General features: G+C 41.1%; 3 protein-coding genes and 1 non-coding gene across 5 annotated transcripts; 2 read left to right on the top strand and 2 right to left on the bottom strand.

Annotated features, from left to right (window-relative positions):
- Nucleotides 1–152: 152 nt before the first annotated feature.
- On the bottom strand, nucleotides 153–3,905 carry LOC139335162 (protein FAM107B). The gene is made up of 5 exons (XM_070968635.1): nucleotides 3,656–3,905; nucleotides 1,958–1,985; nucleotides 1,564–1,714; nucleotides 1,305–1,449; nucleotides 153–798 (listed from the first exon to the last, which is right to left on the bottom strand). Exons 1-5 carry the CDS (start codon nucleotides 3,677–3,679, stop codon nucleotides 697–699), a joined length of 450 nt encoding a protein of 149 aa, XP_070824736.1. The 5' UTR covers nucleotides 3,680–3,905; the 3' UTR covers nucleotides 153–696.
- Nucleotides 3,906–4,701: 796 nt separating this feature from the next.
- Nucleotides 4,702–5,091, top strand: LOC139335801 (small Cajal body-specific RNA 2). Its single transcript, XR_011602446.1, has one exon. It is a non-coding gene; the product is annotated as a small Cajal body-specific RNA 2 (non-coding RNA).
- Nucleotides 5,092–7,340: 2,249 nt separating this feature from the next.
- smc5 (structural maintenance of chromosomes 5) lies at nucleotides 7,341–20,135 on the top strand. 2 transcript variants are annotated; one of them, XM_070968435.1, is made up of 24 exons: nucleotides 7,341–7,576; nucleotides 11,023–11,164; nucleotides 11,371–11,423; nucleotides 11,658–11,820; nucleotides 12,177–12,311; nucleotides 12,531–12,671; nucleotides 13,941–14,102; nucleotides 14,406–14,477; nucleotides 14,718–14,973; nucleotides 15,089–15,243; nucleotides 15,386–15,499; nucleotides 15,647–15,741; nucleotides 15,888–16,020; nucleotides 16,276–16,449; nucleotides 16,600–16,769; nucleotides 16,996–17,119; nucleotides 17,350–17,472; nucleotides 17,563–17,688; nucleotides 17,800–17,895; nucleotides 18,111–18,215; nucleotides 18,353–18,472; nucleotides 18,666–18,845; nucleotides 19,203–19,298; nucleotides 19,905–20,135. In XM_070968435.1, exons 1-24 carry the CDS (start codon nucleotides 7,419–7,421, stop codon nucleotides 20,037–20,039), a joined length of 3,228 nt encoding a protein of 1,075 aa, XP_070824536.1. In that variant the 5' UTR covers nucleotides 7,341–7,418; the 3' UTR covers nucleotides 20,040–20,135. The 2 variants fall into 2 exon arrangements, with proteins under 2 accessions (XP_070824536.1, XP_070824535.1); XM_070968434.1 differs by lacking the exon at nucleotides 7,341–7,576 and adding an exon at nucleotides 8,648–8,890.
- A 384-nt stretch (nucleotides 20,136–20,519) lies between these two features.
- Nucleotides 20,520–23,525, bottom strand: cfap276 (cilia and flagella associated protein 276). Its single transcript, XM_070968391.1, has 5 exons — nucleotides 23,405–23,525; nucleotides 22,347–22,463; nucleotides 22,122–22,237; nucleotides 21,892–22,001; nucleotides 20,520–20,616 (listed from the first exon to the last, which is right to left on the bottom strand). The coding sequence occupies exons 1-4, from the start codon at nucleotides 23,477–23,479 to the stop codon at nucleotides 21,899–21,901; spliced, it is 411 nt and encodes a 136-aa protein (XP_070824492.1). The 5' UTR covers nucleotides 23,480–23,525; the 3' UTR covers nucleotides 20,520–20,616; nucleotides 21,892–21,898.
- Between the last annotated feature and the right edge of the window lie 303 nt (nucleotides 23,526–23,828).

Genomic DNA, 23,828 nt, shown 5'->3' with positions numbered 1-23,828 from the left:
CTCCTCTCATCCCGTGATGGAATGAAAAGATCAGCTAATTAAACAAAGTCCCCATATCCATGTGAAAGAACCACGAGCGTCCTTAGGGAGAAGAGCTGCATGCAAATCAGTCCCTGGTGCTTTGAATTGGGTCGGACAAAACAACACATCTCTGCAAACCACTGAGCCTTTATTTCCACAGCACACAGACACACTAAAAATAAAAAGTCATGACAGAAACAGATGAACAAATGTGCAACACGGGGGCATTTCTATTGATACCGGACAGGTTTGTTGAGAAATATCTCTGATAGCAATCGCATAGTGATCTTACAGAAAGTAAAGGATTGATGTGGCCCTTCCTCTAAACAAACAACAAAACAGTATCGTGCTCTTTTAATTCAGGAAGAAGCACAGGAGGCTGAATTGAAAAAATAAATATAATAATGACCATAAAAAACATAAAAAAACATCACCCTCTCAACAGTTGTAGCTTTGCCTCAACAAATACTGATCTGCATAATGATTGGTACAAAATGAGCTCTTCCACTCCATCAGACACTGAACCATGACAACGTTTAAGGAGGACATTTCTAAGTGTGTGTTTTGTGTTTCCTGGTGTGCATGACATTTTTTTTAGACTCAGCAGACAGTGAACACAAAGGTATAGGGCCACTATGGTGAGATGTTGCAAGGGCTGATGGGAGCCTCCGGGCCTCACTGCTCAGATGTATGTGTTCGCCTCAGGTTGTCCTTCACGCGGACAAACTCTGGGATCTTCTGCTGGTTCTCCCGCCGCCTGATCTCCTCCTGCTCATACTGGAAAAACAAAGAACAACTCAGCATACTGATATATTATTATATGTCATATTAGATTGTTAATGCAGATGCATCAATGCATAAGCAGCATTTAATCGGTTTAATTATTTTATATATAGTTTTTTGTTAGTAGTTTCACATTTGGGTATTGAACTGTTATTTATTAACATCTAGAGGGGAAATGTCTCTTTGATTGAACTGCTCATAGACATGAGTAAATTACATGGAGACGCTGCTTTTTAAGGACTCACAGACCAAACAGGTTGGGAGACGCTGAATCTAAATTTGGTGTGTAGATGTGATGGAGCATTAAGTACAGACAAGGCAAAGTAGCTCTAAACAATATACTTATTTACCTTCCACTACTGAGTACTACTATTAGTCCTTAAAACCCCTTAATCCTCAGAGCCTTTTGGTTACACTAACAACACCCCTTGTGTGTTTGGCACAGTGTGGATTTATTTGTGGTTAATAAGACTTTCAGTTGTTTGTTTTGTGCCTCTGACCTCTTCCAGCTTCTGCTGCCTCTTGCGGAGCTCTGTCTCCAGATCTGAGGGCCCCCGTCGGGCCATCTCCTCCTCCTTGTGCAGCTCCAGCCTGCGCTGCTCCAACACTCGCTTTAGTTCCGGTTTCTCCTCCAGCAGCAGGCCCCTGCGTTATCAGCCAGAGTCACACTCAGACACACACACACACACACAGCCCACCCTGGCCTGCTCTGACTCAAATGATGGCCACTGTAAGATGAGTGAGTGGAGGCCTGTGTACCGTTTATGGCTGAGCAGCAGCTCCCGGTGCAGGTTCTGGTAGCTTGGTGTCTCCACTGAGGAACCATTCAGCCTCCTGGGCTGAACGCTCTCCTCACTGCTCTGGTCTGCTGTGGACTGACGGGATAGCGGCGGATGGCCAACAGATGTCTCTGAGGAACATGAAACAAGTCATATCACTATGTGTTGACATGTAAGTCCTCAGAATTGTGATCTATTCTGATAAAATCTTGAACTGGATAAATTGAAAAGACGCCAATTGTCTCAGAATATCAATCAAATATTTGACTTATAGTTCAAACAATGTACTATCCAAACAGATTGTCCTGTTTGATCACCCACAGTTTCTTGTTTTAATTTTTGAACATATTTCCAGTTTGTGTGTTGTAACATACCTTTTTTGTGATGTCCATATCCTGTTTTCTGTCAGTTTAAAAGTGTGAAAGAAGACAGAGGAAGGGACACACTGTTGGTAACGTGACAAGTGAATCATCAGCTGAGATAAACATGTTAACACTGACGTACCAAAGCTGGTTTGTCAAAACATCTTAAATTTGCTCTTCATCGGATACGACAGAGGGCATAATTAGATACTGAGGAGTAAAAGGGGACAGTGCCCGCTGTGCTACTTAAGTAGGTGAGCTTTGTTTACTTGGAGCACAAAAGTGACGTAACAGTAATGCAGGCTTGTCCCCTCAGTGATTGTCTCTGGCAAAAACATGATGAAAGCTCTACCAGCAATTTAAAAAAAAACGATGATTTAATATGTGCATGTATTACACTAATGACAAAAAAACATGGGATGAAAACTTGGCGTGATATCCTCCAGTAACACAATCACACAGACACCTCTGCCACACCCACTGAAACCAGAGAAGCAGGAGGGAAGGATCGCGTTGAGCGAGTAACAGATGGTAGATGCTGTTAACTGGTCAGACAAAGTCAAAGCAGATGATAGCAGCATATTTATGTTATAAACTGCCCTGCAGCTGCCTTCGTCCTGAGATGCTTGGAGCTCTGAAGCGTATTTGGGATTGTGCCTTTTACTGTTCCTGTCACCGACATAAGCCTCCGAAATCCCGTCCCTGCCCTGGCCCCCACAGGGAGGCTGAGCTGGGAGGTAACCTGACTGGTGTCTGAGCTGATGGTTGCCATTGTTCCAGTCACAGCCTGCAGGGCCGGGATGTGTTCCAGCTAAATCACTCCTCCTGATCTCTCAACTGCTCCTCCCATCTAGAACAGACGCTCTGAATGGTCTTGTCACTTGCTGACTTCAGAAACTTCAATGTGTTTTGTATAACATAAAAAAAAACTAACACTGGTATGATTATTTGTTCTTCAAATGTCAAAGGTCATATGTTTACACCTGCACGTCATATTTTGTACTTATACCTACATGTTATATTTGCCTACTGTGACTGCTACACGTGTCCATGCTGTATATTTTAGTGTATTCATATCTGCCACTTTGCTGGTTATTATACCAGATATACAAAGTACATCTTTCTGCACTTTGCTGCTCTTTGCCCATCTGATTAGATATTAAACTGCCTTTCGTTACTTGTACTTTATGCAATGACACTGAAGTTCAATCACCCCATTGAATCTAATCCTAAACACTGGGCACTATCAGTCTCCAGAAGTCGTGAATAATGAATAGTCATTTCAGAATCATTGGAGCATTTCTGTAAACAACAAGACTCACATGAATGTAAGATATACACACTCAATAACCACACACACGCACATACACTCGATAGCTTTCAATATGGATGAAAACTTTGATAACAACACACATACACATCCATTTCTAAATGAATATACTATAGAATTGCTGAGCATCTAATTCAATTTTCTTTATCATCCTAATCTGAGTGACAATGTTTTGTTTTTGTCCATAATCTATAAAATGTGAAAATAGACATAAAATTTATCGCACATATATAATTCAAAATGAACCATGACTGTACACTTGCTGCGGTTACACTTACAGGCCGACTGAAGTCAACTACAGCTTTGACAGATGGCCACCGTTGCCCTTTCATTCACCAGACAGCAGTAAAAGTTTAGGAGAGCAACGTGCAAGAACTCACCTTTCTTGCTGTCGACCCCTCCATGGCAGGATGGCAGAGGCCCACTCTTTCTGTCCAGCAACAGTGTTCCTGTTTTAGTCCATTGTAGAAAAGAATCACACCTCCTCACATAGTCTGTCTGTTGTCTGTTTTCTCTGCTGCACCCAGGCCCAACATATTGCTTCTGATGAGGGATCCTCAGACTCTGTGTGCCACATAGAAGTAGTCAATAGTGGTAGTAGACAATGAAATCTTATTACGCCATTTAAGATTACCTCACAACCCCCACAGGCCATGGGATGCTAGATTAGTTAATTGCCGCCGACGCAAATGCAGCTTAAAACCAACCTAGCACGGCACTAGTTAGCACAGTGGACTCCTCTACACACGAGCCCATTAATACTGACAGAATCAACGAAGGCTTTCAGGCAAACCAATGTACTGTGCATGTGTGAAATAGATTGTCAGATTTTTTACTCTGTTCTATGGGTTCTAGGCTTGGACACATGCAGAACAATCAGTGGCAGCATATGGTATTGTGTTTGCTCCATTTGAACTTATTTATTTAACATATATAATATCAGTGCAATGGTATTGAGATGAATAATTTACTATTTTCCAGCCATTTACAAAGCAGTTATGCCTATGATGGTGGACAGAGCAATAATCATTGCCTTTTATTATATTTACAATCACTTCATGAAGTGTAAAAGATCCCTCCCTTACCATATTTGTTTGACTTATTTATAATTTCTAATGTTTGAACTGAGTGCACCTGATTCCTTTATGTTTCATTCATTATAAACATGATGTAGAATTCATCTTTGGCACTTATATTCATATCAGCGCACTTACATTATTCCTCTTATTGGATTGTTGATTGCTTACTATAAACAAAATGTTACATTTCTGCTGTATTTAGACTTACTTAACTGTAAAAATGTAATTTATTTATTTAATCCAAGAAATATCAAGTAAAAGGAGGGAGGGGAAATAATTTCCTTTCATGGCCACATGAGGTCGCTGTACAATTATATTCTGCTACCAATATCCCATGATTCCATGCGGCTACTAGTATTAAAAGCGACCCGGATGTTCTTTGTTCATTTTTTGGAAGGTGTGTGTTTGTGATTGCCTGGTGACTGTGTGAGCGCCTGTGTGAGTGTTTGGTGAGTGAAAGTGGAGCGTTTGTGTGTGAGTGTCACTTTCTGTAAAAACCTACACACTGATCTTATTTGATCTGGTCTGAGTTTGGCTCTGCTCCGATCGGAAATGATAGGAAACCCGCTCGCAAGCCTCCGTGGCGATGAGCAGCAGACGAGATTTAACCTCCAGGGCCTCCACGCTTCGTGCTGTGGTCAGAGGTGATGAATTGATCAGATATACTAGTTCTGGTGAGTTTGTCTTCAGCTCAAGCTTCACAATGGACAATGAGTAAAGAGGCGATTCTGATCTAACCACAGGCGCAAAGCAGTCGGGAGCCCTGGACGGACATTTGATCGTTTCGTAGCCCGCTTGATAAGACTCGCGTTCTGCTCACGAGACACTGCGTGTATCAGGACGTCGCCTCGATGGGAGGCGTCGGTGGCTTTTCTCTTGTCGCCACAATTGTTTGTTATTGTTAAACGTTTAAAGGCACTCAGTGAAATTATATGTGCTAAACTAACTCAAGTACAACCAACTGAGACTATCTGTCATATAGATAAACGCATTAAGTGAATTTTGATCAAAAACTCTAGTCTACAGCAGCGGTCCCCAACCTTTTTTTTTTGCGCCACGGACCGGTTTCACGTAAAACAATAATTTGCCGGACCGGCATAGAAACGAATAAAAACTAATCATTACAACTATAACTCACCATTACCTTGAATGTAGTTGTTGTGATTAGTAGGAGCCCTACGCTTGTTTCTCTTAAACTACTTCCTGTAACATTATCTGTGTGAGTGTGAGAGATCCCGGGTCTCTATTTGCCTTCAAGAACACTGCGATCATCTGCTGCTGGTCTACTGGAGGTTTCCAGCAACAGTCGAAAGAAAATCAGGGACACAGCCTTTGTCCATTACGCCCCAAAGCTCTGGAACACACTACCTATAGATATCAGGGAAGCAGCTCACTGATCATGTTCAGCATGGGCTAAAAACATTAGCCTTTAAACTTTTCTGCTTTTCCTCATGTCTATGTACTGCTTCATTTCTTTTCTTAACTTGATTTTATGTATTCTATGTAAACTATTTCACTCATTTATTTTATGCTGTGATTTGATGCTTAATCCTTATTTATATATTTAGCCTTATTCTTGAAATGAATAAAGATTTGTGAATACTATTTTTTGCCTAGATTTTATTATTTTATTGTGTGGTTTTATGCATTGGCTTAATTTTTATTTTCATCCTTATTTGCATCTTATTTTACATTCATTCTGGCTGCAAGGATATCACTTAGGTGAGCCCCATGAAAGAGATGGAGATGCAATGCAAAAAAATGCATCAGGTTCAGTCACAGCTAATATAGGGCATCTGCAGGGTGATTACAAGATTTCGCTGTGTGTCTTTGTTTTCTTTTTTCCGAACCTAATTCCAAAAAGAGTTGGATGCTGAGTGAAACATAATAAAAACATACCAACAACAGATTTATGAAGTGTTCCTGAGCCCATGTATTAATATCCTTTATACAGTAATGTGTTCACAAAGTGGTGTACCTCGCTCCATCCTCGCTTGTGAGCCTTTCCAGGATCCCCCGTTCATACCAAATCATGATACTATCAGCTGTTAGCGATGAACCTGTTCACCTGTGGAATATTCCAAACAGGTGTTTTTGGAGCATTTCACAACTTTCTCAGTCTTTAGTTGCTCCTGTCTGGGGAAACACAAAGAGGGAAATTTGTACTAAAAATCTTAACTTTGGAAGATCTCCACTTGATTGAACTAACTAGACTACTGAAGCCTCATATTAGCTTCAGCTGAACCTTTTGCACAGAAAACGGATAATAGATTTTGTCCCACATCTCCTTCAAATGAATCCCTTTAGGAATGACTCTTCATGACCAATATGAGCAGGATGAACAATTACAATGACCTGCTGTTAAATTGGTTTAGTGTCCCTGATAAACTTGCAACTGACACACAACATATGTATTCTGTAAAAAAAAAAGTAAAAAAGTAAAAATAAAATGATGAAAGTCTCAACATAATGTTTGTAACATTACAAACCTTTGTCTTAATACAGTGACTACCTCATTCACTCATTCACTCAATTCTAAATGGCAATCCAGATTTATTTATTTATTTATTTATTTTTGACATATATCGTGAGGGAGCACTTTCTTTTCACCCTGCAAAACTCACAAAAACATTCAGGGTCACAAATCCTGGCCTAAGTCTCTCCAACATACAGCAGATAGCCGGTACAGAATTTCAAAACAAAAGGTCTCTTATCCTAGTACCAACATTATTTAAGTTGAAAATTTGGATATCGTGTTGTTTTTATGTCTGTAATATGTTTTGTGTTAAAATAAACAATAATTTTTAGACACATGCGATTATATTTGTCAATGTTTCACAGGTGCCCAGATGTCTGAGAGCAGTTAACCGGTCTTGTAGTTTCTCACGTATCAGCATATACAGTTTCTCGCGATAATAAACGTTAGCTTTTGCGTTGGCTTTGTGTATACACGTGACCACGTTTGTCCAACCAGCTTTCAGCAGTTACTCTGTGAAGCCCGCGAGTGTGAAACACAGATGAACGAGCCATTACTTCTAGAAAAAGGTGACGGTTTTTATCCACCATGGCGAATTACAGCAAAAAACGGCCGATTATCGATGACTCAGAAATGTCTAGCAGCAGCGTGGCAGACATGTTAACCGGTCGTCATCCCGTTGGACCTGGAGGAGAGGGTGTTTTTGTGGAGGGCTCAATACTTCGCCTCACCATGAAAAACTTTCTGTAAGTTCACTGAACATTTCTGCTCCAGCACTGACAGTCAACAACAGTCTTTACACCGTAACTCACCGTCCGCCAACCCTGATGAAAGCTGGATAACAAAGCTCATAGACATGCTAACACATTCGCATAAGCTGTTCTCTTTCAGTTTGCTTTGGCCTTTATAAATATGATGGGTTGTGATAGATAAGTCTTCAGGGCTCTCAAGCCTCACACATTGGGCGTGAGACACACGCATTTCCACACGCTCACATGCCACACCTTGTATTTCTCACGCAGAGAAATTACCACTTGATTGAACTAACGAGACTACTGAAGCCTCATATTAGCTTCAGCTGAACTTTTTGCTCAGAAAACGGATAATAGATTTTGTCCCACATCTCCTTTAAATGAATCCCTTTAGGAATGACTCTTCATGACCAATATGAGCAGGATGAACAATTACAATGACCTGCTGTTAAATTGGTTTGGTGTCCCTGATAAACTTGCAACTGACACATAGCATATGTATTCTGTAAAAAAAAAAAAAAAAAAGTAAAAATAAAGTGATGAAGGTCTCAACATAATGTTTGTAACATTACAAACCTTTGTCTTAATACAGTGACTGCTTCATTTACTCATTCACTCTTCTCCTAAAATTCTAAATGGCAATCCAGATTTGTTTTTTTTTTTGATATATATCGTGAGGGAGCACTTTCTTTTCACCCTGCGGAACTCACAAAAACATTCAGGGTCACAAATCCTGGCCTAAGTCTCTCCAACATACAGCAGATAGCCGGTACAGAATTTCAAAACAAAAGGTCTCTTATTCTAGTACCAACATTATTTAAGTTGAAAATTTGGATATCGTGTTGTCTTTATGTCTGTAATATGTTTTGTGTTAAAATAAACAATATTTTTTAGACACATGCGATTATATTTGTCAATGTTTCACAGGTGCCCAGATGTCTGAGAGCAGTTAACCCGTCTTGTAGTTTCTCACGTATCAGCATATACAGTTTCTCGCGATAATAAACGTTAGCTTTTGCGTTGGCTTTGTGTATACACGTGACCACGTTTGTCCAACCAGCTTTCAGCAGTTACTCTGTGAAGCCCGCGAGTGTGAAACACAGATGAACGTGCCTTTACTTCTAGAAAAAGGTGACGGTTTTTATCCACCATGGCGAATTACAGCAAAAAACGGCCGATTAACGATGACTCAGAAATGTCTAGCAGCAGCGTGGCGGACATGTTAACAGGTCGTCATCCCGTTGGACCTGGAGGAGAGGGTGTTTTTGTGGAGGGCTCAATACTTCGCCTCACCATGAAAAACTTCCTGTAAGTTCACTGAACATTACTGCTCCTGTACTGACAGTCAACAACAGTCTTTAAACCGTAACTCATTGTCCGCCAACCCTGATGAAAGCTGGATGACAAAGCTCATAGACATGCTAACACATTCGCATAAGCTGTTCTCTTTCGGTTTGCTTTGGCCTTTATAAATATGATGGGTTGTGATAGATAAGTCTTCGGGGCTCTCAAGCCTCACGCATAGGGCGTGAGACACGCTCATACGCCACACCTTGTATTTCTCACGCAGAGAAATTACCAGGATAACGTCCACGAAGTTGCGCCGCTATTTTTTTTTTTTTTTATAATTGTTACTGTATAACAAATTGGAGCCAAGAGGGGATGAGTCCAGCTAAAACGCAGATCTATGTGTCTCTGGGCTGCAGTATGGTCCACGTCACTGATTAACCACAGAATTCAAGAGTAGCATTAGGCTTCATTAGCAAAGAAAGCTTTTACTTCACGAAGACTCTTCTGGCCACACCCTCGTGCCCCCACTCTGCCAATCTGCGTCACACTTTATCAAAAAAAAAAAAAAAATCCCTTTTACTTATATTCCTCACTTTGGTAATAAAAATATATATACATTTCTCCATCAATGGCTTAATCATGTATAATTCCATGTCCTGTACACTGTTAACCTTTCCTGATGACTTCCCCTTTAGTTCTTTCCTTGACTCTGCACTGCTTTGCATCAAGGTCAAGGAGTTTAAGAAAAGATAGGACGTCTTTATTTTGTGACTATAACACCGGACCCCAAGTTGTGTGCCCACTGTTAGAAACCAGGTAACTGGGATGAGTCAGTGGATCTCCACTGTAAAACTGATGCGTCATATAGTCATATAATCAAGTTGAAATCATCCCATGATGGGTATTTCTCCCATTTTCATATTAGATTCTATACTTTCAGTTGCCAGTTTCTCAGGTTTACCTTGTTAAAACTAACTTTATTGCAGCCTGGAGCAGCAGCCCTGCAACAGCTCTTCCTTCATCAGTTTTACAGGGTTCATCTGTAGTTCCTAAATATTCAGACTTTATGAAATATTAGAAATCCTTTAATGTACTGAAGTACATTTCATCCAGACCACAAAGCACAGTCTCTAAAATCATTGTAAATCTGGGAGCTTAGGATTGACTACAGAAACACTCTTGGAGCCTTTAGCATGATGGCTGTTGGCTGTCAAAAAACTTAAACTAGTACAACCAGATGAACAGGGTCATAAAGTTTGTAAATGTTGCAAGTACTACATCTCCATGCTTCTGGTTGGGGCCAGCAAGGCCTAAACAGACATTTGCTATTGTATCAAAGCAGTCTTTTTCAAGATCATCATGAGATCTGCAGAGAGAACATTGTATGTCTTTGTGAAAGTCAGACAGTTTCAGTGTTTCCGCCTTGAAAATTGTGAGGCAGGGGTGGTAAGACACCCAGATCTTGATCCATATTGTTTCATGATCAATTTAGTCAGCAGATGACAGCCAAAACAACAGCCACGCTAATTTAATGTGATGTTTCCTGTAGAACACGGCACTCCTGCTATTTGAGGATTGTTTTAATGAATTAAAATACTAATCTTGGAATCCACCGGCTATCGTCTGATGATTATTTAACCTCTGGGATCCACAGCCAGTGTTTCAGGGCTGCTGGTGTATCCAGTTGATACACGCATAACTAAAAAAATTAATATCCAGGCCAAGACTTCCGCTTATGTGCACCAGTCATCGTTTACCATTTGATTAGTAACTCGTTTTAGGTCTAGATGAGTATTCAAGTTAATGTCTATGAACAGATATCAGCATATGAATGTAGATCAATTAAATGAAGCTCTTCTAAAGGTCTTCCTCTCCTGGGGCGGTCCTCGTGAGATCTGGTTCCATCAAAGTGTCATTTCTTTCTCTTTAAGTGTCATTCCTCATTTCCACATGAGTATTAATCTACAGTGTAGAAAATAATTAAAGAAATAATGTTAAATGACACTGTGTGGCCAAACTTGTGAGTGCTGCTACTGTATTTGTATTTTTTAGGATGTTATTTGAGTTGGTCTTTGTCTCAGACAAGTTGGCCCACCTCTCCTATAAAACACTGCAGGAAAATGTTAAATATATACCCTTTCCTCTGACAGGACCTATGACTATGCTGTGTTACATCCTGGACCTAATCTGAACATGATTATTGGAGCCAATGGAACTGGAAAGTCTAGCATTGTGTGTGCCATCTGTCTGGGTCTGGCTGGCAAGACTGCTATCCTGGGCAGAGGTGACAAGGTAAACCGCTGAGAAAGATGATCTCTGGTAGATGTACTCTGAACTTGTTGAGGCCTTGATTTCTTTCCAAACAAACACTCGCTTAAAGGCATGATATAAAGTTGATAGATAGGTTTTCAGCTGATAGTAACAGCACAAATAGAATATGGAATAAATTAATTCCAATTCTGATGATGATAGAAGGTGTTGCTTATTTTTTTCTGCAGGTTGGGCTCTACGTCAAACGTGGATGCAGCAAAGGAGCTATTGAGATTGAACTGTAAGTTATGTGAAAGAGTTCACAGACACACACGGTTACATTACTAATAGCAAGCTGTTAGAGAGACATGTTTTATATTTATTCACAAATTCCTTAAATAAAGCCTTAAATACAGCTGTTTTCCCAGCAGCTGTTACATCAGCCATTTAATGATTTCTGGAATAATTGTGACATTCTGTCTATTTTTTCTCGATGTATCTGACTGTAGAGTCAAACTTTCTGTTGTTATTCCAGGTACAAGAACGGTGGTAATTTAGTGATTAACAGAGAGATTATCGTGGAGAACAATCAGTCTGTGTGGATGCTAAATGGAAGACACTGCAGCCAGAAAGCAGTGGAAGATCAGGTCCAGGCTCTGCAGATCCAAGTCAGCAATCTCTGCCAGTTTCTGCCTCAGGTGTGTGTGTGTGTGTGTGTGTGTGTGTGTGTGTGTGTGTGTGTGTGTGTGTGTGTGTGTGTGTGTGTGTGTGTGTGTGTGTGTGTGTGTGTGTGTGTGTGTGTGTGTGTGTGTGTGTGTGTGTGTGTGTGTGTGTGTGTGTGTGTGTGTGTGTCACTGGCTAGAATACAAGGCTGCACAGATGCAGTGAATTTGAGTAACAGATGATGTAATGTTCTGTGGAAGTAAGGCTGTTCAGTGAGTGCTGTCTCATTGTGGGATATTTGAACAGTGCAAACAATGTCATGTGTGTTGCCTCTATCGCTCTCCTCACTGTTTTCCTCTGTCCTGCTGATGTGGTTGGTATGTCCCCACAGGAAAAAGTAGGACAGTTTGCCAAGATGTCCAACATTGAGTTGCTGGAGGCAACTGAGAAGTCAGTAGGACCACCAGAGATGTACGAGTACCACTGTGAGCTCAAAAACTTCCGCAACAGAGAGCGAGAATTGGAGGTGAACAATGTGACTTGTGTGGACATACAGTGTAGAGCAGATCGCAAGCAGCAGCTTGTGCCAGTTTCTGTCAAGCTTCTGGACGCCACACGACTGAAAATTTGATTAACAAAGTCTCAGTTGCATTATTGATTATGTAACTGTTTTTCATATTTAAAGGCAGCATTGCAGTCCTCGGGCTCTTTGAGTTTTTTCAGTGTTGTTGGTGTTTTTCTTTAGAATGCTGTGAAGGAGAAGGCCAGTTTTCTGGAGAAGGCCAAGCAGAGGAATGAGAGGAACAAACTTGACATGAACCGTTACTATGAAAGGAAGAGGCATCTGGACATGATCGAGTTGCTGGAGAAGAAGAAACCATGGGTGGTGAGTGGTTGAAATGAAACGCTGTGTATGCAGACAAACACAGTTTACCGTCAGAGTAAAGCTGAATTATTCTGAGGTCATTTAATGTTGGAGGATACTTTTAAAAATTGGTACGAGATATAAACTAGAAGGAGACAGTAAACTTCTAATTTGGCCTTCCCAAACATCTCGGTTCAGTCCCGGAGAAACTGACATCACATTTGCAAGGTGGAGAGAAAGAGGGATTACAGCGATGTGTACGCTCTTGGAGGGGAAAACTTTTAAAACATTTCAAAAACTCAAAAGACAATTTGATTTGGATAATGGGGACCTGTTCAGATACTTACAGCTAAGACATTTCTGTGAGACAGAAATAAAAAGAGGAATTTCTGCAGAAGGAAACAAAGTGATTGTAGTATTTATTAATGCATGTAAATGTACAGCTGTAAAGATGGCCTCTAAGCTATATGTCTACAAAAACAAAATGAGAGGAAGTCATTATATGTGAAATCGAAATGGGAGTTAGAACTGAACCTGACAGAGTGTGATTGGTACATATATTCTATGTGTAGAACTCAACAAACCTCCACCAGCTCTAAAAGATGGAGAGAGTTTGGATGGAAGAATTTAATTTGCTTCTTCATCACACTACACTCCAAAAATAAACAAATAGGTGAACAGCAGCAATGCTGGAGACAATGTGGGGAGATGAGTGCCAATCACACGCATGTTTTCTTGACATGTGTAAAATTGCAGGCGTTCTGGGACAGAGTGACCCAGATTCTGGGAGAGGTTTTTTCCTACAGGATACCCAGGGACCCTTGGTCCAGAAGGTACTATTCGAAAGAAGGACCTGTATCTTTTCAAAATATTGATCTTGGCATGTAAAAAGGCCATAACGAGAAACTGGCTGAAAACTGGATATTGTTGAGGAGATCTACTCGATGGAAAGAATGACTTGTTATCTCAGAATGAGAGCAGGGACTCTGGACCAAAAGTGGCATAAATGGACTATGTATATGAAAAAAGATGGGTCGAATACTCAGCAGTCCCAATGGACAGTGATAAATGTTGCAACAAGAGCAGGTTACCCCACTTCTATTTACTTTATCTGTAGTGTTTATTTTATTTTTCTATTTTACTTGTTTTTGCTTTTCCTAGTTATCATTGTGTGGTTTGATGTGCATTTGAGTTTGTTAATGAAAAAAAGTAAAATGAATAAATAAAAAGTTTTAAAAAAAAGCTGAATTATTCTGACTGTTAGCTCTGACTCTTTCCTTCTGGTGCTAGGAGTATGAGACCACCCGTAAAGAACTTGAGGGAGTGAAGAAGGAGCGAGAGGAGGCTAAAAGGCAGCTTGCTGCTCTGAAGCAAGCCCACGCCCCCATGCTGAGGAAGATCCAACTGATTGAAGACCAGCTGAAGCCAACTGAGGCACAAATAAAGGCGAAGGTGAAAAACCAAATGTTTTCACTCTCTGATATCACAGTTTCACAATATGTGTACTTGAATGGTTTTATGGAAAGCCTTTCTGGGCGTTCATGAGCATCTCACATGAATTATTAAGCGCATTAAGAATAAATCAGAGCATTATGCTCCCCATAGAAACCCATGATAGAAATTTTGAGACATTTGAAGAATACACATGAGAAAATTAGGATAAATCATGCACCCTTTGAAAATTGATTTACAGTACAATGTATACTGGAATGTAATGTTTGTGATAGAATCATGATGATTACTGCTTTTTTCCAGACTCTTGAAATCAAAGAAGCCACTCTGAAGTGCAAACAGAAACAAGATCAGTTGGATCAAAAACACAAAGAGGTGAGACTTCGAGGCAGCCGCTGAAACTGATCATACAAAATGTTCTTGTCCTCTGTCCCCCCTCTGTTTGGGAGCCAATTGTTTTTGTCTTGAGGGAAAAATAGTTTGGGATTTTGGTCAGAATTTCTATTACTGTGTTCTTTTCCCATCAGTATGTCTTCATCACGGAGTAAAGCAGACTTGATCTGCAGCTGCGCACTGTTCATAATGAATGATCATTCTCCCTGCTCTTCTCTACAGATTGAAGATACCAAACAGTCCCTGAGACTGAAGCAGATGGAAGAAGTAGACCACCAGAAGCGAATCAGCAACACCAGACGCATCATTGAGGACTTGAAGGCAGAGCTTGCCAAAGTTGGGAACCAACCAGATGTGACTCCACAGATCAATGCTGTCAATGTGGAGCTGAGGCAAATCCAGGTGAAGAGAGCCAAGGTCGAAGGAGAGAGGTCCGACCTCCGCAGGGAGAAGAACAACATCCATGCTGAGCACCAATGTAAGCGTTGGTGTTCTCTGGACCAGTTCATATGAACAAATATCTACTCATTTAACATGCAATAGACTGTTCAAAGCAGCTCATGTAGGCTCTGTTTATTCATTTAAATTACCAGTGTTGGTGAGAAAACTCAGTGACATGAACAACATGATGAATGCCAAAGAGGAGAAGCTGCAAGGACGCCACAGGGACACACACAGTGGCCTCCAGTGGCTCAGACAGAACAGACACCTGTTTGCTGGAAATGTCCATGACCCCATGATGCTGGTGGTGAGTCCCACCCACCCACCTCCTTGAAACAGTTGAAGGATTGCTCAGGATTTTTTATGACACCGTCGTCCCTTCAGAAGGAGGCGTGCTTGTGATGTTTTTTCTCTCAGTTGCACAGACTAATCCTTTCCTCATTCCTCAGATCAACGTGAAGGACCATCGTTATGCTAAGTATGTGGAGAACCACATCTCATTCCACGACCTGCGGGCCTTTGTCTTCCAGAGGAAAGATGACATGGAGAAGTTCATGACTGAGGTCAGGGTGCTGCAGATTGTGACTGTCATGTTGACTCTGGCTGCAGGATGAAAATCCTTCAGAATGCAAATAATAGTTAAGCTTAACCGACATTCAGTATGAACCATCCCAATTAAGAAATGCAGTGTGATCTGTCCTGTCACTCAGGTCCGTGATAAGATGAACTTGAAGGTGAACTCCATTTCTGCTCCTGAGGACTCGTGGTCGAAGCGGCCGGCAGCCAGAAATATTGAATCCCTGAAGTGAGAGACAATAAAGTTTGCTTGAGGCTTAATGACCTTTAAAGTCAACATGAACTGTATTTATTTGCGTACGTCTGTTCGTTGTTTAATTTGTCTTTGTCCGTTACTATGTTGTTTTTATATCTAACTTTTTTTATTATCTGCAGGCGTTTCGGGTTCTTCACCTACCTACGTGAGATGTTTGACGCCCCTGATGAGGTAATGAGTTACCTCTGTTACCAGTACAGGGTGCATGACGTCCCTGTGGGGAATGAACAAACTAAAGCCATGATTAAAACGGTACGTTCCTCCTCCTCGCCATTATTCAAGCTCTCAAAACACGACAACAGAGATTTAGACAAGTGAACATCATGGGTGAATAGGTTGGATATCTGACAGGTTGGAGGTCTGACAGCCTAGATCGCTGAAGTTCAGAGAATTCATAATGAAAACTGGCTCGGACTTCTTCGTGTTAACCTTTATATTCGTATTCTGTCATCGTTAAAAAGGCTTCTCTGCTTACCTCGACCTTTGGGTCCATTTTCACTCTTGCAGGTGATTGAGGAGCCCTACCTCAAGGTGTTATACACAACAGATGAGAGGTACACATTGAAGAGGTCTGTTTACTCCAACAAGATTAGTACCAGTAACTCTGCGTTGAAGCCTTCCCAGTACCTGTCAGTCACTGTGGATGCTGAGGAGAAACGGCAGCTGGAGCAGCAGGTGAAGGTAAGAGAGAACACATTTGAAGGACAGCCTGCTCTCTTTTCTTTAACCCCTGCAGTTCATACACCTAGTATCTGGTACTCCTCAGCTCAGTGTGTTAGACTTGGATTGTTTAAGAGGCAGTAGTTAAACTGTTAACCCCCCTGTGACCAGACCTGTGAGTCAAAGTTACAACACATCGATGAACGGATGAAGGCCCTGGAGAAGGAAATGGCTGCACTGGATTGCCGTGACAATGAGCTGTTGGGAGAGAAAAAGCAGCTCTCTGAACTAAAGAGCAAAAAGAGACAACTGGAGCAGAAAATCATTACCAAAGAGGACAGGTAAGCCTATCTTTACTAGTAAAAAGGCCCAACAGGCACAGAATTTAATGTTCTCCTCTACATATTTTCTTACGTGACTCTGTAGAGATGTCTGTGAAGATGCTGAGTAAGCCAGGCCATGATTATCCACAGAGGGATGAATCAAGGGCAGCTGGACTTGGTTGTATGTGTTAGTATGGTTAATGCAGGTGCCTTTTAATTGGTCTGACTCTTTCCATGTGTTCAGTCTGAGGCAGATGGAGCGGAGTGTTGTTGACCTGCAGAAAATTGAACAGGACACTAAAGAGAAAATTGCAGCTGTCAATTCCCAGAAGGTGATAATAGTCAAAGTGTTCGTGGCCCAAATGAAGGTATGGATACATTCATTTACAAATAAGCATTTGATATATAATGAGAGTTTTTTTTGAGGTTGTCCAATGGCCTGTTGTTTCTTTAACTCTTTTGGATTTTTTTCTCAATTGCTGTACTTTAACATCGAGACTTTACCTCACTCCTGTGTTTTTGTGCATTTCTGTCTTTATTGCACTGGACCTCTACCTTCTAGCAGACATGATTTTCCTTTTCTCTCCATCGTCTGTAGCTAAGAGCCCAGCTGACTATGAAGAAGGTGTACCTGGCTTTGGAGATGGTTGGACTGACAGCTGAGAAGACAAAGCTGGAGAATGATTGTAGAGAGGGCGGCTCTGTACTCAAGACCACTGATGTAAGTGTCACACACACCTTTATATACATCTGCCCTCCTGGAGAGTCCATGATTCCCCGTTGTATGCTAAGTTCCCATGTGTTCTTGCAGCAAAAATGCAGCCAGTTGGAGCACAGGAAGGTCCAGCTGACAGAGCAATGCAAAGGCCTGTTGAGGAGAGCGAAGACGATCTGCAGGATGCAAACTGATGAGTCACTACCTGAAGACCTGCGTAATGTTAGTGTTCATTGTATTGCTGAATAAAACAAGTCTCTTTTACCCTCTTTTGCCTTTTGAACACAAACATTTGAAGGAAATGTTTGTGCTTGTTGTTTTTTGTTGATGCAGGCTTTCAGCAAGCTGCCTGACACGCTGGACGAGATCGATGCCATGCTGAACGAGGAGCAGTCTAGAGCTGAGTGCTTCTCTGGCCTCAGTGAAAACGTAAGAACACATTAGAATCAGCTGAGGGTTTCATTTGTTTTTGCCTCTTTTTTTTTTTTTTTTTTTTTTTTTTTTTTAAGACATCAAAACTTTATTCACAGAAAGCAGAACATCCACAGAAATTGCTCTTTAGAAAGAGCCTTTTTAAAATCTCTACAGGAAATTGCGATCAGACCATTCAATCTGATCAATTTTGTTTATTCTCTGCTTTGAAGGTCGTTGACGAGTACAACAGGAGAGAGCAGGAGATCAAGCTTCTGGAGAAGGAGCTGGACGACAGGAACAATGACCTGAACATTTACAAACAAAACATATCACAGGTACGTGATCTGTCACTGCACTGGTCCTCTGGGATTGTTTTGTCATGAAATGAGGCTCAGTCTGTGATTTCATACATCACAGCATGGCCGGCCAGTGTATAAACATGTGTATAGTGATTTCTGTGCGTGTCTCGCAGGCGAAGGAGCGTTGGCTGAACCCGCTGAAGCAGCTGGTGGAACGGATTAATGGCAAGTTCAGTGAATTCTTCCGCTCCATGCAGTGTGCAGGAGAGGTTGATCTGCACTCAGAGAATGAGGTAAATACTGGCACACAGCAAACAACACTCACACTTAATCTCACATCTCAGGATGTTTTCAGCAGCTGTTGCCTTTAATTCATCCAAGTCTACAAGGGTTGTTCATAATTCATTATTCACGTGAGATCTTGTTGGTATTTGTAGCTGCTGTTTCACAGTAAAGTATATGTAGTACTGCTGTCTATCATTGCAGGCGGAGTACGACAAGTATGGCATCCGAATTCGGGTGAAGTTTCACAGCAACACTCAGCTCCACGAGCTGACGCCCTACCACCAGAGCGGAGGAGAGCGCAGCGTCACCACAATGCTCTACCTCATGGCGCTGCAGGAGCTCAACCGCTGCCCCTTCAGAGTGGTGGATGAGATCAACCAGGTGGCTCTGTCTCTCTCACTCTCTTACACACACACACACACACACACACACACACACACACACACACACACACACACACACACACACACACAGTGTCAATTCAAAGAGGCCCAAATGAAGTCCAGCAAAGAGGAATTTCTTCCTTCTTTGCCTCAAATTTTAGGATTCATGAACCAAAACTTAGTACTTTAGAAGTGTTTTATTAACGGTCTTGTAATGGTGCTGTACAAACTGCACTGAAAGTGAGTCACTGGTTCCTGTTTTTTGCTCATTCGCAAACTTACAAGAAAATGTAATGAAGCAGTGAGTTGTCATCTGCTTTCCTATGTGGATGTGACTGTTTCTGTGTTTCTGTAGGGGATGGATCCCATAAATGAGAGGAGAGTATTTGACATTGTGGTCCGCACAGCCTGCAAAGAGACAACATCCCAATACTTCTTCATAACACCCAAAGTAAGTGTTTGTACCTTCTAATGAGTGAGTTACAAGAAACTGAACTCATTCAGTGTGTGTGTGTGTGTGTGTGTGTGTGTGTGTGTGTGTGTGTGTGTGTGTGTGTGTGTGTGTGTGTGTGTGTGTGTGTGTGTGTGTGTGTGTGTGTGTGTGTGTGTGTGTGTGTGTGTGTGTGTGTGCGTGCGCGCGCGCGCATCTACTGCACATTATGTGCAAGTGGCTATAATCATTTTTATGTTAACAACAGATCACATGACCTGTAACATTACCACTTTTGTTCACTCTCATTGCTCTCATCAGCATTGTTACACTACCTGCTCTGCTCCAAACAACAGACAAACAAAGATAGTGGTGAGGAGGCTGAACATCGTGCAGCATTTAGCAACTAAAAAGCCATTTTCCATGATTATTACACCAAGGCCAGAAACACGACTCCAGATGAATGCCAATGTTTGTGCTAACTAGTGCTAATTCTAGTAAAAATGTGACAAAATTGCAGGTTTAAAATGTTTTTTGTGAAGCTGCATATCTGCTGCATGATGTGACCCATGAGAGTCTGTGCTCTTCACTTTCCTGAACTTTCACCCCTGCCATGTTTGTCTGCAGCTGCTGCAGAATCTTCAGTATGCTGAAGAGATGACCATTCTCTGCGTCTATAACGGCCCCTACATGCTTCCCCCCAACCAATGGGACGAGAAGGCTTTCATCAGACGGCGCCTTCGAAGGAAGGACAAGCCCTGAATATACCAAACTGCATATATTCAATTCAGTTTCCTGTTAAGTGCATTAAAAATGTAAAAAGTTAAAAAAATTAAAAAAGCTGTAAAAGTGAAACTGAAGTTCATCATTTCGTGTGAAGAATTTGTTTAGCTCTGTTAAATTAAAGGAAAAATTCCAGTTTTATTCTATGGAAGAATTGCTCAGATGCACACATTTAAGAAAATGTTCTAGTTCTTTTCTAACTGGGTATATTACCGGTGTTCAGTATCTGATACCTGGTGTGCTTTTCATGAATACTGCTTCAGTATGCAGTGCAGTGTGAAGTGGGTCATGATATGTTCTGGAAAATACATCCAACATGAACAGTTATTTCATGCATTCTAAAAGAATTGTACTGATGTTTTTGTGTCTTATCCTGCTTTCCGCGAATCATCTTTCAGTTTTCAAGGTATGGAATTTGGAAAAAAACACGCGGTACAAAAATGCACTGAAAGGACATGTTTATTTATTTACTTGTTTAAGAGATTGTAGTGTGGAGGCTTCGTGATGAATAGAAGCTGGCATCCTTCTCCCTGATGTTGCCCTTGTTTGAATATGTCTGTGTAGGGGAAAAAAGGCCATTGTATTGGTAATTGGGACACACCTTTCTTTAGACAAAGCCATATTCTTCCTGGACTCAGTAGGATTAGTTTGGAGTCCACCCAGGCTCGGAGTTCCTCAGCTATCATCTGAGACAATTTTGCTCCTGCATTTTCTGTGTTCATACTAGGGCTGGGCGATATGGCTGAAAACTCTATTGCAATTTAAGTGTTTTATATTGGTTGATATCGATAATTACTGATATTTTTTATGACCTATTTAAAATAAGGACCAGGAGAAAAATACATTCAATTTAAACATTTTTATTTTAAATTGAACCTTCCTCTGATTATAATCCCCTCAGCTATCAAGGCAGAAAGGAAAGGAAATGTCAACACAACCATGGAAAACACTCAAATAATAAATGTAAAAAAAAGTGTAAAAATGTAAACAGAAACCTGAGAACTTTTTTCTACAGGTTTAGTGCAGGAAGGTCACAAGCTGATTCACGCTCTGGTGAATAAAATGTTTTCAGATATGTGCAGTGTTTTGGAAACATAACAGAAACTGAGGAAGACTTGACATCTGTAACATACAAACATGATAGACAGTACAGTAAGATTGACTGAACTATAACTATAGATGATTTGTCATCAGGCACTGACGCAGAGCACCTCTGCATCAGCTGCTTGTGCGGCGGTGCTGCGGTTGGCGGACGTTGGCGAATACGACTGCGCTCCAAAGAGTGGTTAAACAAGTTTGTGGTATTACCGGTCGTCTGACTACGGTCCGACTTATAAAATCCAAAAAAACTCGAAAGTGGCGAGCTGACTTTCCTTGTTTTATCGACAATTTCTTCGCTCGCTGCAGCGCTTTCTATTTCTCATCTCACTGCTCGCGAAGCAACAAACACGAGACAACAAGATGGCGCAACCGAACTTGATAATGTTACATGATTGGCGTTAGCGTGTCTCTCTCACTGATTAGCGATTACTCCCTACGTTGCTCGGTTACCCGAGAGCAAGTGCCTTTGTTCATGCAACCAACCTCGCTTCGCAACTTCAGGTTTCTTCCAACGAAGAAAAAAAAAAATCGAATGTTTTATTGAAAGCATATTTTATTGATATTGATGACGTGTCTATCGCGAGACATATCGCTATCGTTTTATCGCCCATCCCTAGTTCATACACAGAATCTGTTTATATATGTTAGATTCAGTCTGAGGTTTGAATCAGAAGTTTTAGGTTTTATTAATGCTGCAATGACGAGTGATCGTAACATAACTGAGCTTCACCTGTGCTTCACTTAATGCTGTAGATGGAGCACTTCTGTGGATCGACCCACACTCTGATGTCTTTCTGTTGTTCCTTTTCCAGCATGTCTTGCTTTAGGTTTTCCTGTTTCCTGTGAATAAACATGAAACTTTGGAAATTAATGTAATTGAATGATTGACTCCTGAAGTGCCACTGCCAACTGAGTGAAATTGTACTGTCAGACCACAGACGTAACATCACAGACACCCACCTCTGCTCCTCAGAGATGGTCTCCTTCTGGTATAAAATCTGGTTCTTTCTCCAGAAGAAGTCCTTGTGGTGGTCATAGACAGACATTAGTTGGAGGTCGAGGCTGTCGTTTGGAGCCTGAGGTTGAAAAATCAGTGGTGCATTCAAATTATTGGGGGTGCGTTTGCTTTTAAATATTTTTCTGGTTTCAGAAGGGAAGGTCAAAATCATGCTCCCAGTGGGTTACCTGATGCTCATGATGCCTAACACTCCGTCGGGTGCTGGCCAAAGTGGCTGAATCATGGAGGCGACTCCAGGGCTCCTCCATTTGGGCGATGTGAGTTGGTTTATCAAATGTTTTTCTCTGCACAAGGGGAATTCCAAGAAATGATGTGTATTTGTTGAAAATTATAGCACAAAATGTAAAATTACCCACTTGATTGATTGATAGCAATTGATTTGTATTCTTTGATTTGATCAATTTTGTTAGATTTTTAATCCACATAAAGAGGAACAATTGACAGCTCAAACACACCACACAAGTATGTTGCTTTAGGTTAACACATACAGAGAACAAATATATGTCTTCTTTTAACTAATAACCTGTTTGGAAGTATGTTTACTTAAATGAGAACCTCTGAGAAATGTGGAAAGTTTTAGTGGCTGAATTTGGTGTAGGATTAAAACTTCAGTTCAGTCAAAGTGGGAACAGAAATGCTGCTGCACAGGACAGGGCTCTTTGAATACCATCAATTGATTTCCCAAGGCTTGTTCATCCACTGGGCCACCAAAAGCCCCAGGTCCACTGTGTAGCAACTAGTTTGGTAATTTAAATGTAACTTTGGGGATATAAGAGCATAGTATCAAGTGACATGATAAGGCTCTTTAAGCCGGACCTGCTTTAATACCTGATCTGAAGGCCCTGTCTTCAATTGGGTGCATGTGCCAAAGTATAGTTTTAAAACCTTCATCTTTACACGTTTACACTTACATGTTGCATATTGCTGATCTGATTAGTGTTTGTTTCATCAGGTCATCACACAGTTAGCCAGTGGCCATGTCATATTTAAAAAAGGGGATAAAAGGGTGCCAGCAAATTCTTGCCACCAGCCCCCCCAGCAGGTCAATGCGGTCATGTGACTGTTTCAGTGTAAACTGACAACAAGAACACAGTGCGTTTTATTCCAGTAATCAAATAATTGTCTGGATCAAGAGTGTATTTTGAAATAAATCTCTACACAGACAGTGTTTAGGTTAGCATTTAGCTTGTTTTATTAAGCTAAGACGGACACCGGACAAACCCACCTGCTGTGACCTGAGGCCGCTGAGAGTGAAGCCGTTTTCAAGCTTTGGAGAGGGGAAAGGGTCCCGGCCGGACATTTTCAATGACAACACACAGCTCTGCTGACGAAAAACTGATTATTTAGGGGCTTTTGCTACTGTTGTTAGCTCTTATCCGAGTTATAAAAAGTCTCCTAGAACGTAGAATGTTGCTTCTATAGTTTCTAAGCAACCATTAACTTCCGGTTAAACCTGTCAAAATAAACTTATTTGACGAGCTAACTGTCATGGCAGTTTGTAAGAATGTCCATATGGCCGCTCGCTGCCTTGTAATAAACACTACGTTTAACTATCAGTCGCTAAACTGTATCAAATAATATTTTCCTCTAGAAGAATAATTGGGCCAATGTCTCACTTCTACACTAGACGTCCAAATAATAAGAGCAGA

The sequence above is a fragment of the Chaetodon trifascialis genome, chromosome 8 (assembly GCF_039877785.1).
Source record: "Chaetodon trifascialis isolate fChaTrf1 chromosome 8, fChaTrf1.hap1, whole genome shotgun sequence".
Classification (NCBI taxonomy): domain Eukaryota; kingdom Metazoa; phylum Chordata; class Actinopteri; order Chaetodontiformes; family Chaetodontidae; genus Chaetodon; species Chaetodon trifascialis.
This window is presented reverse-complemented; position numbering and strand designations above follow the sequence as displayed.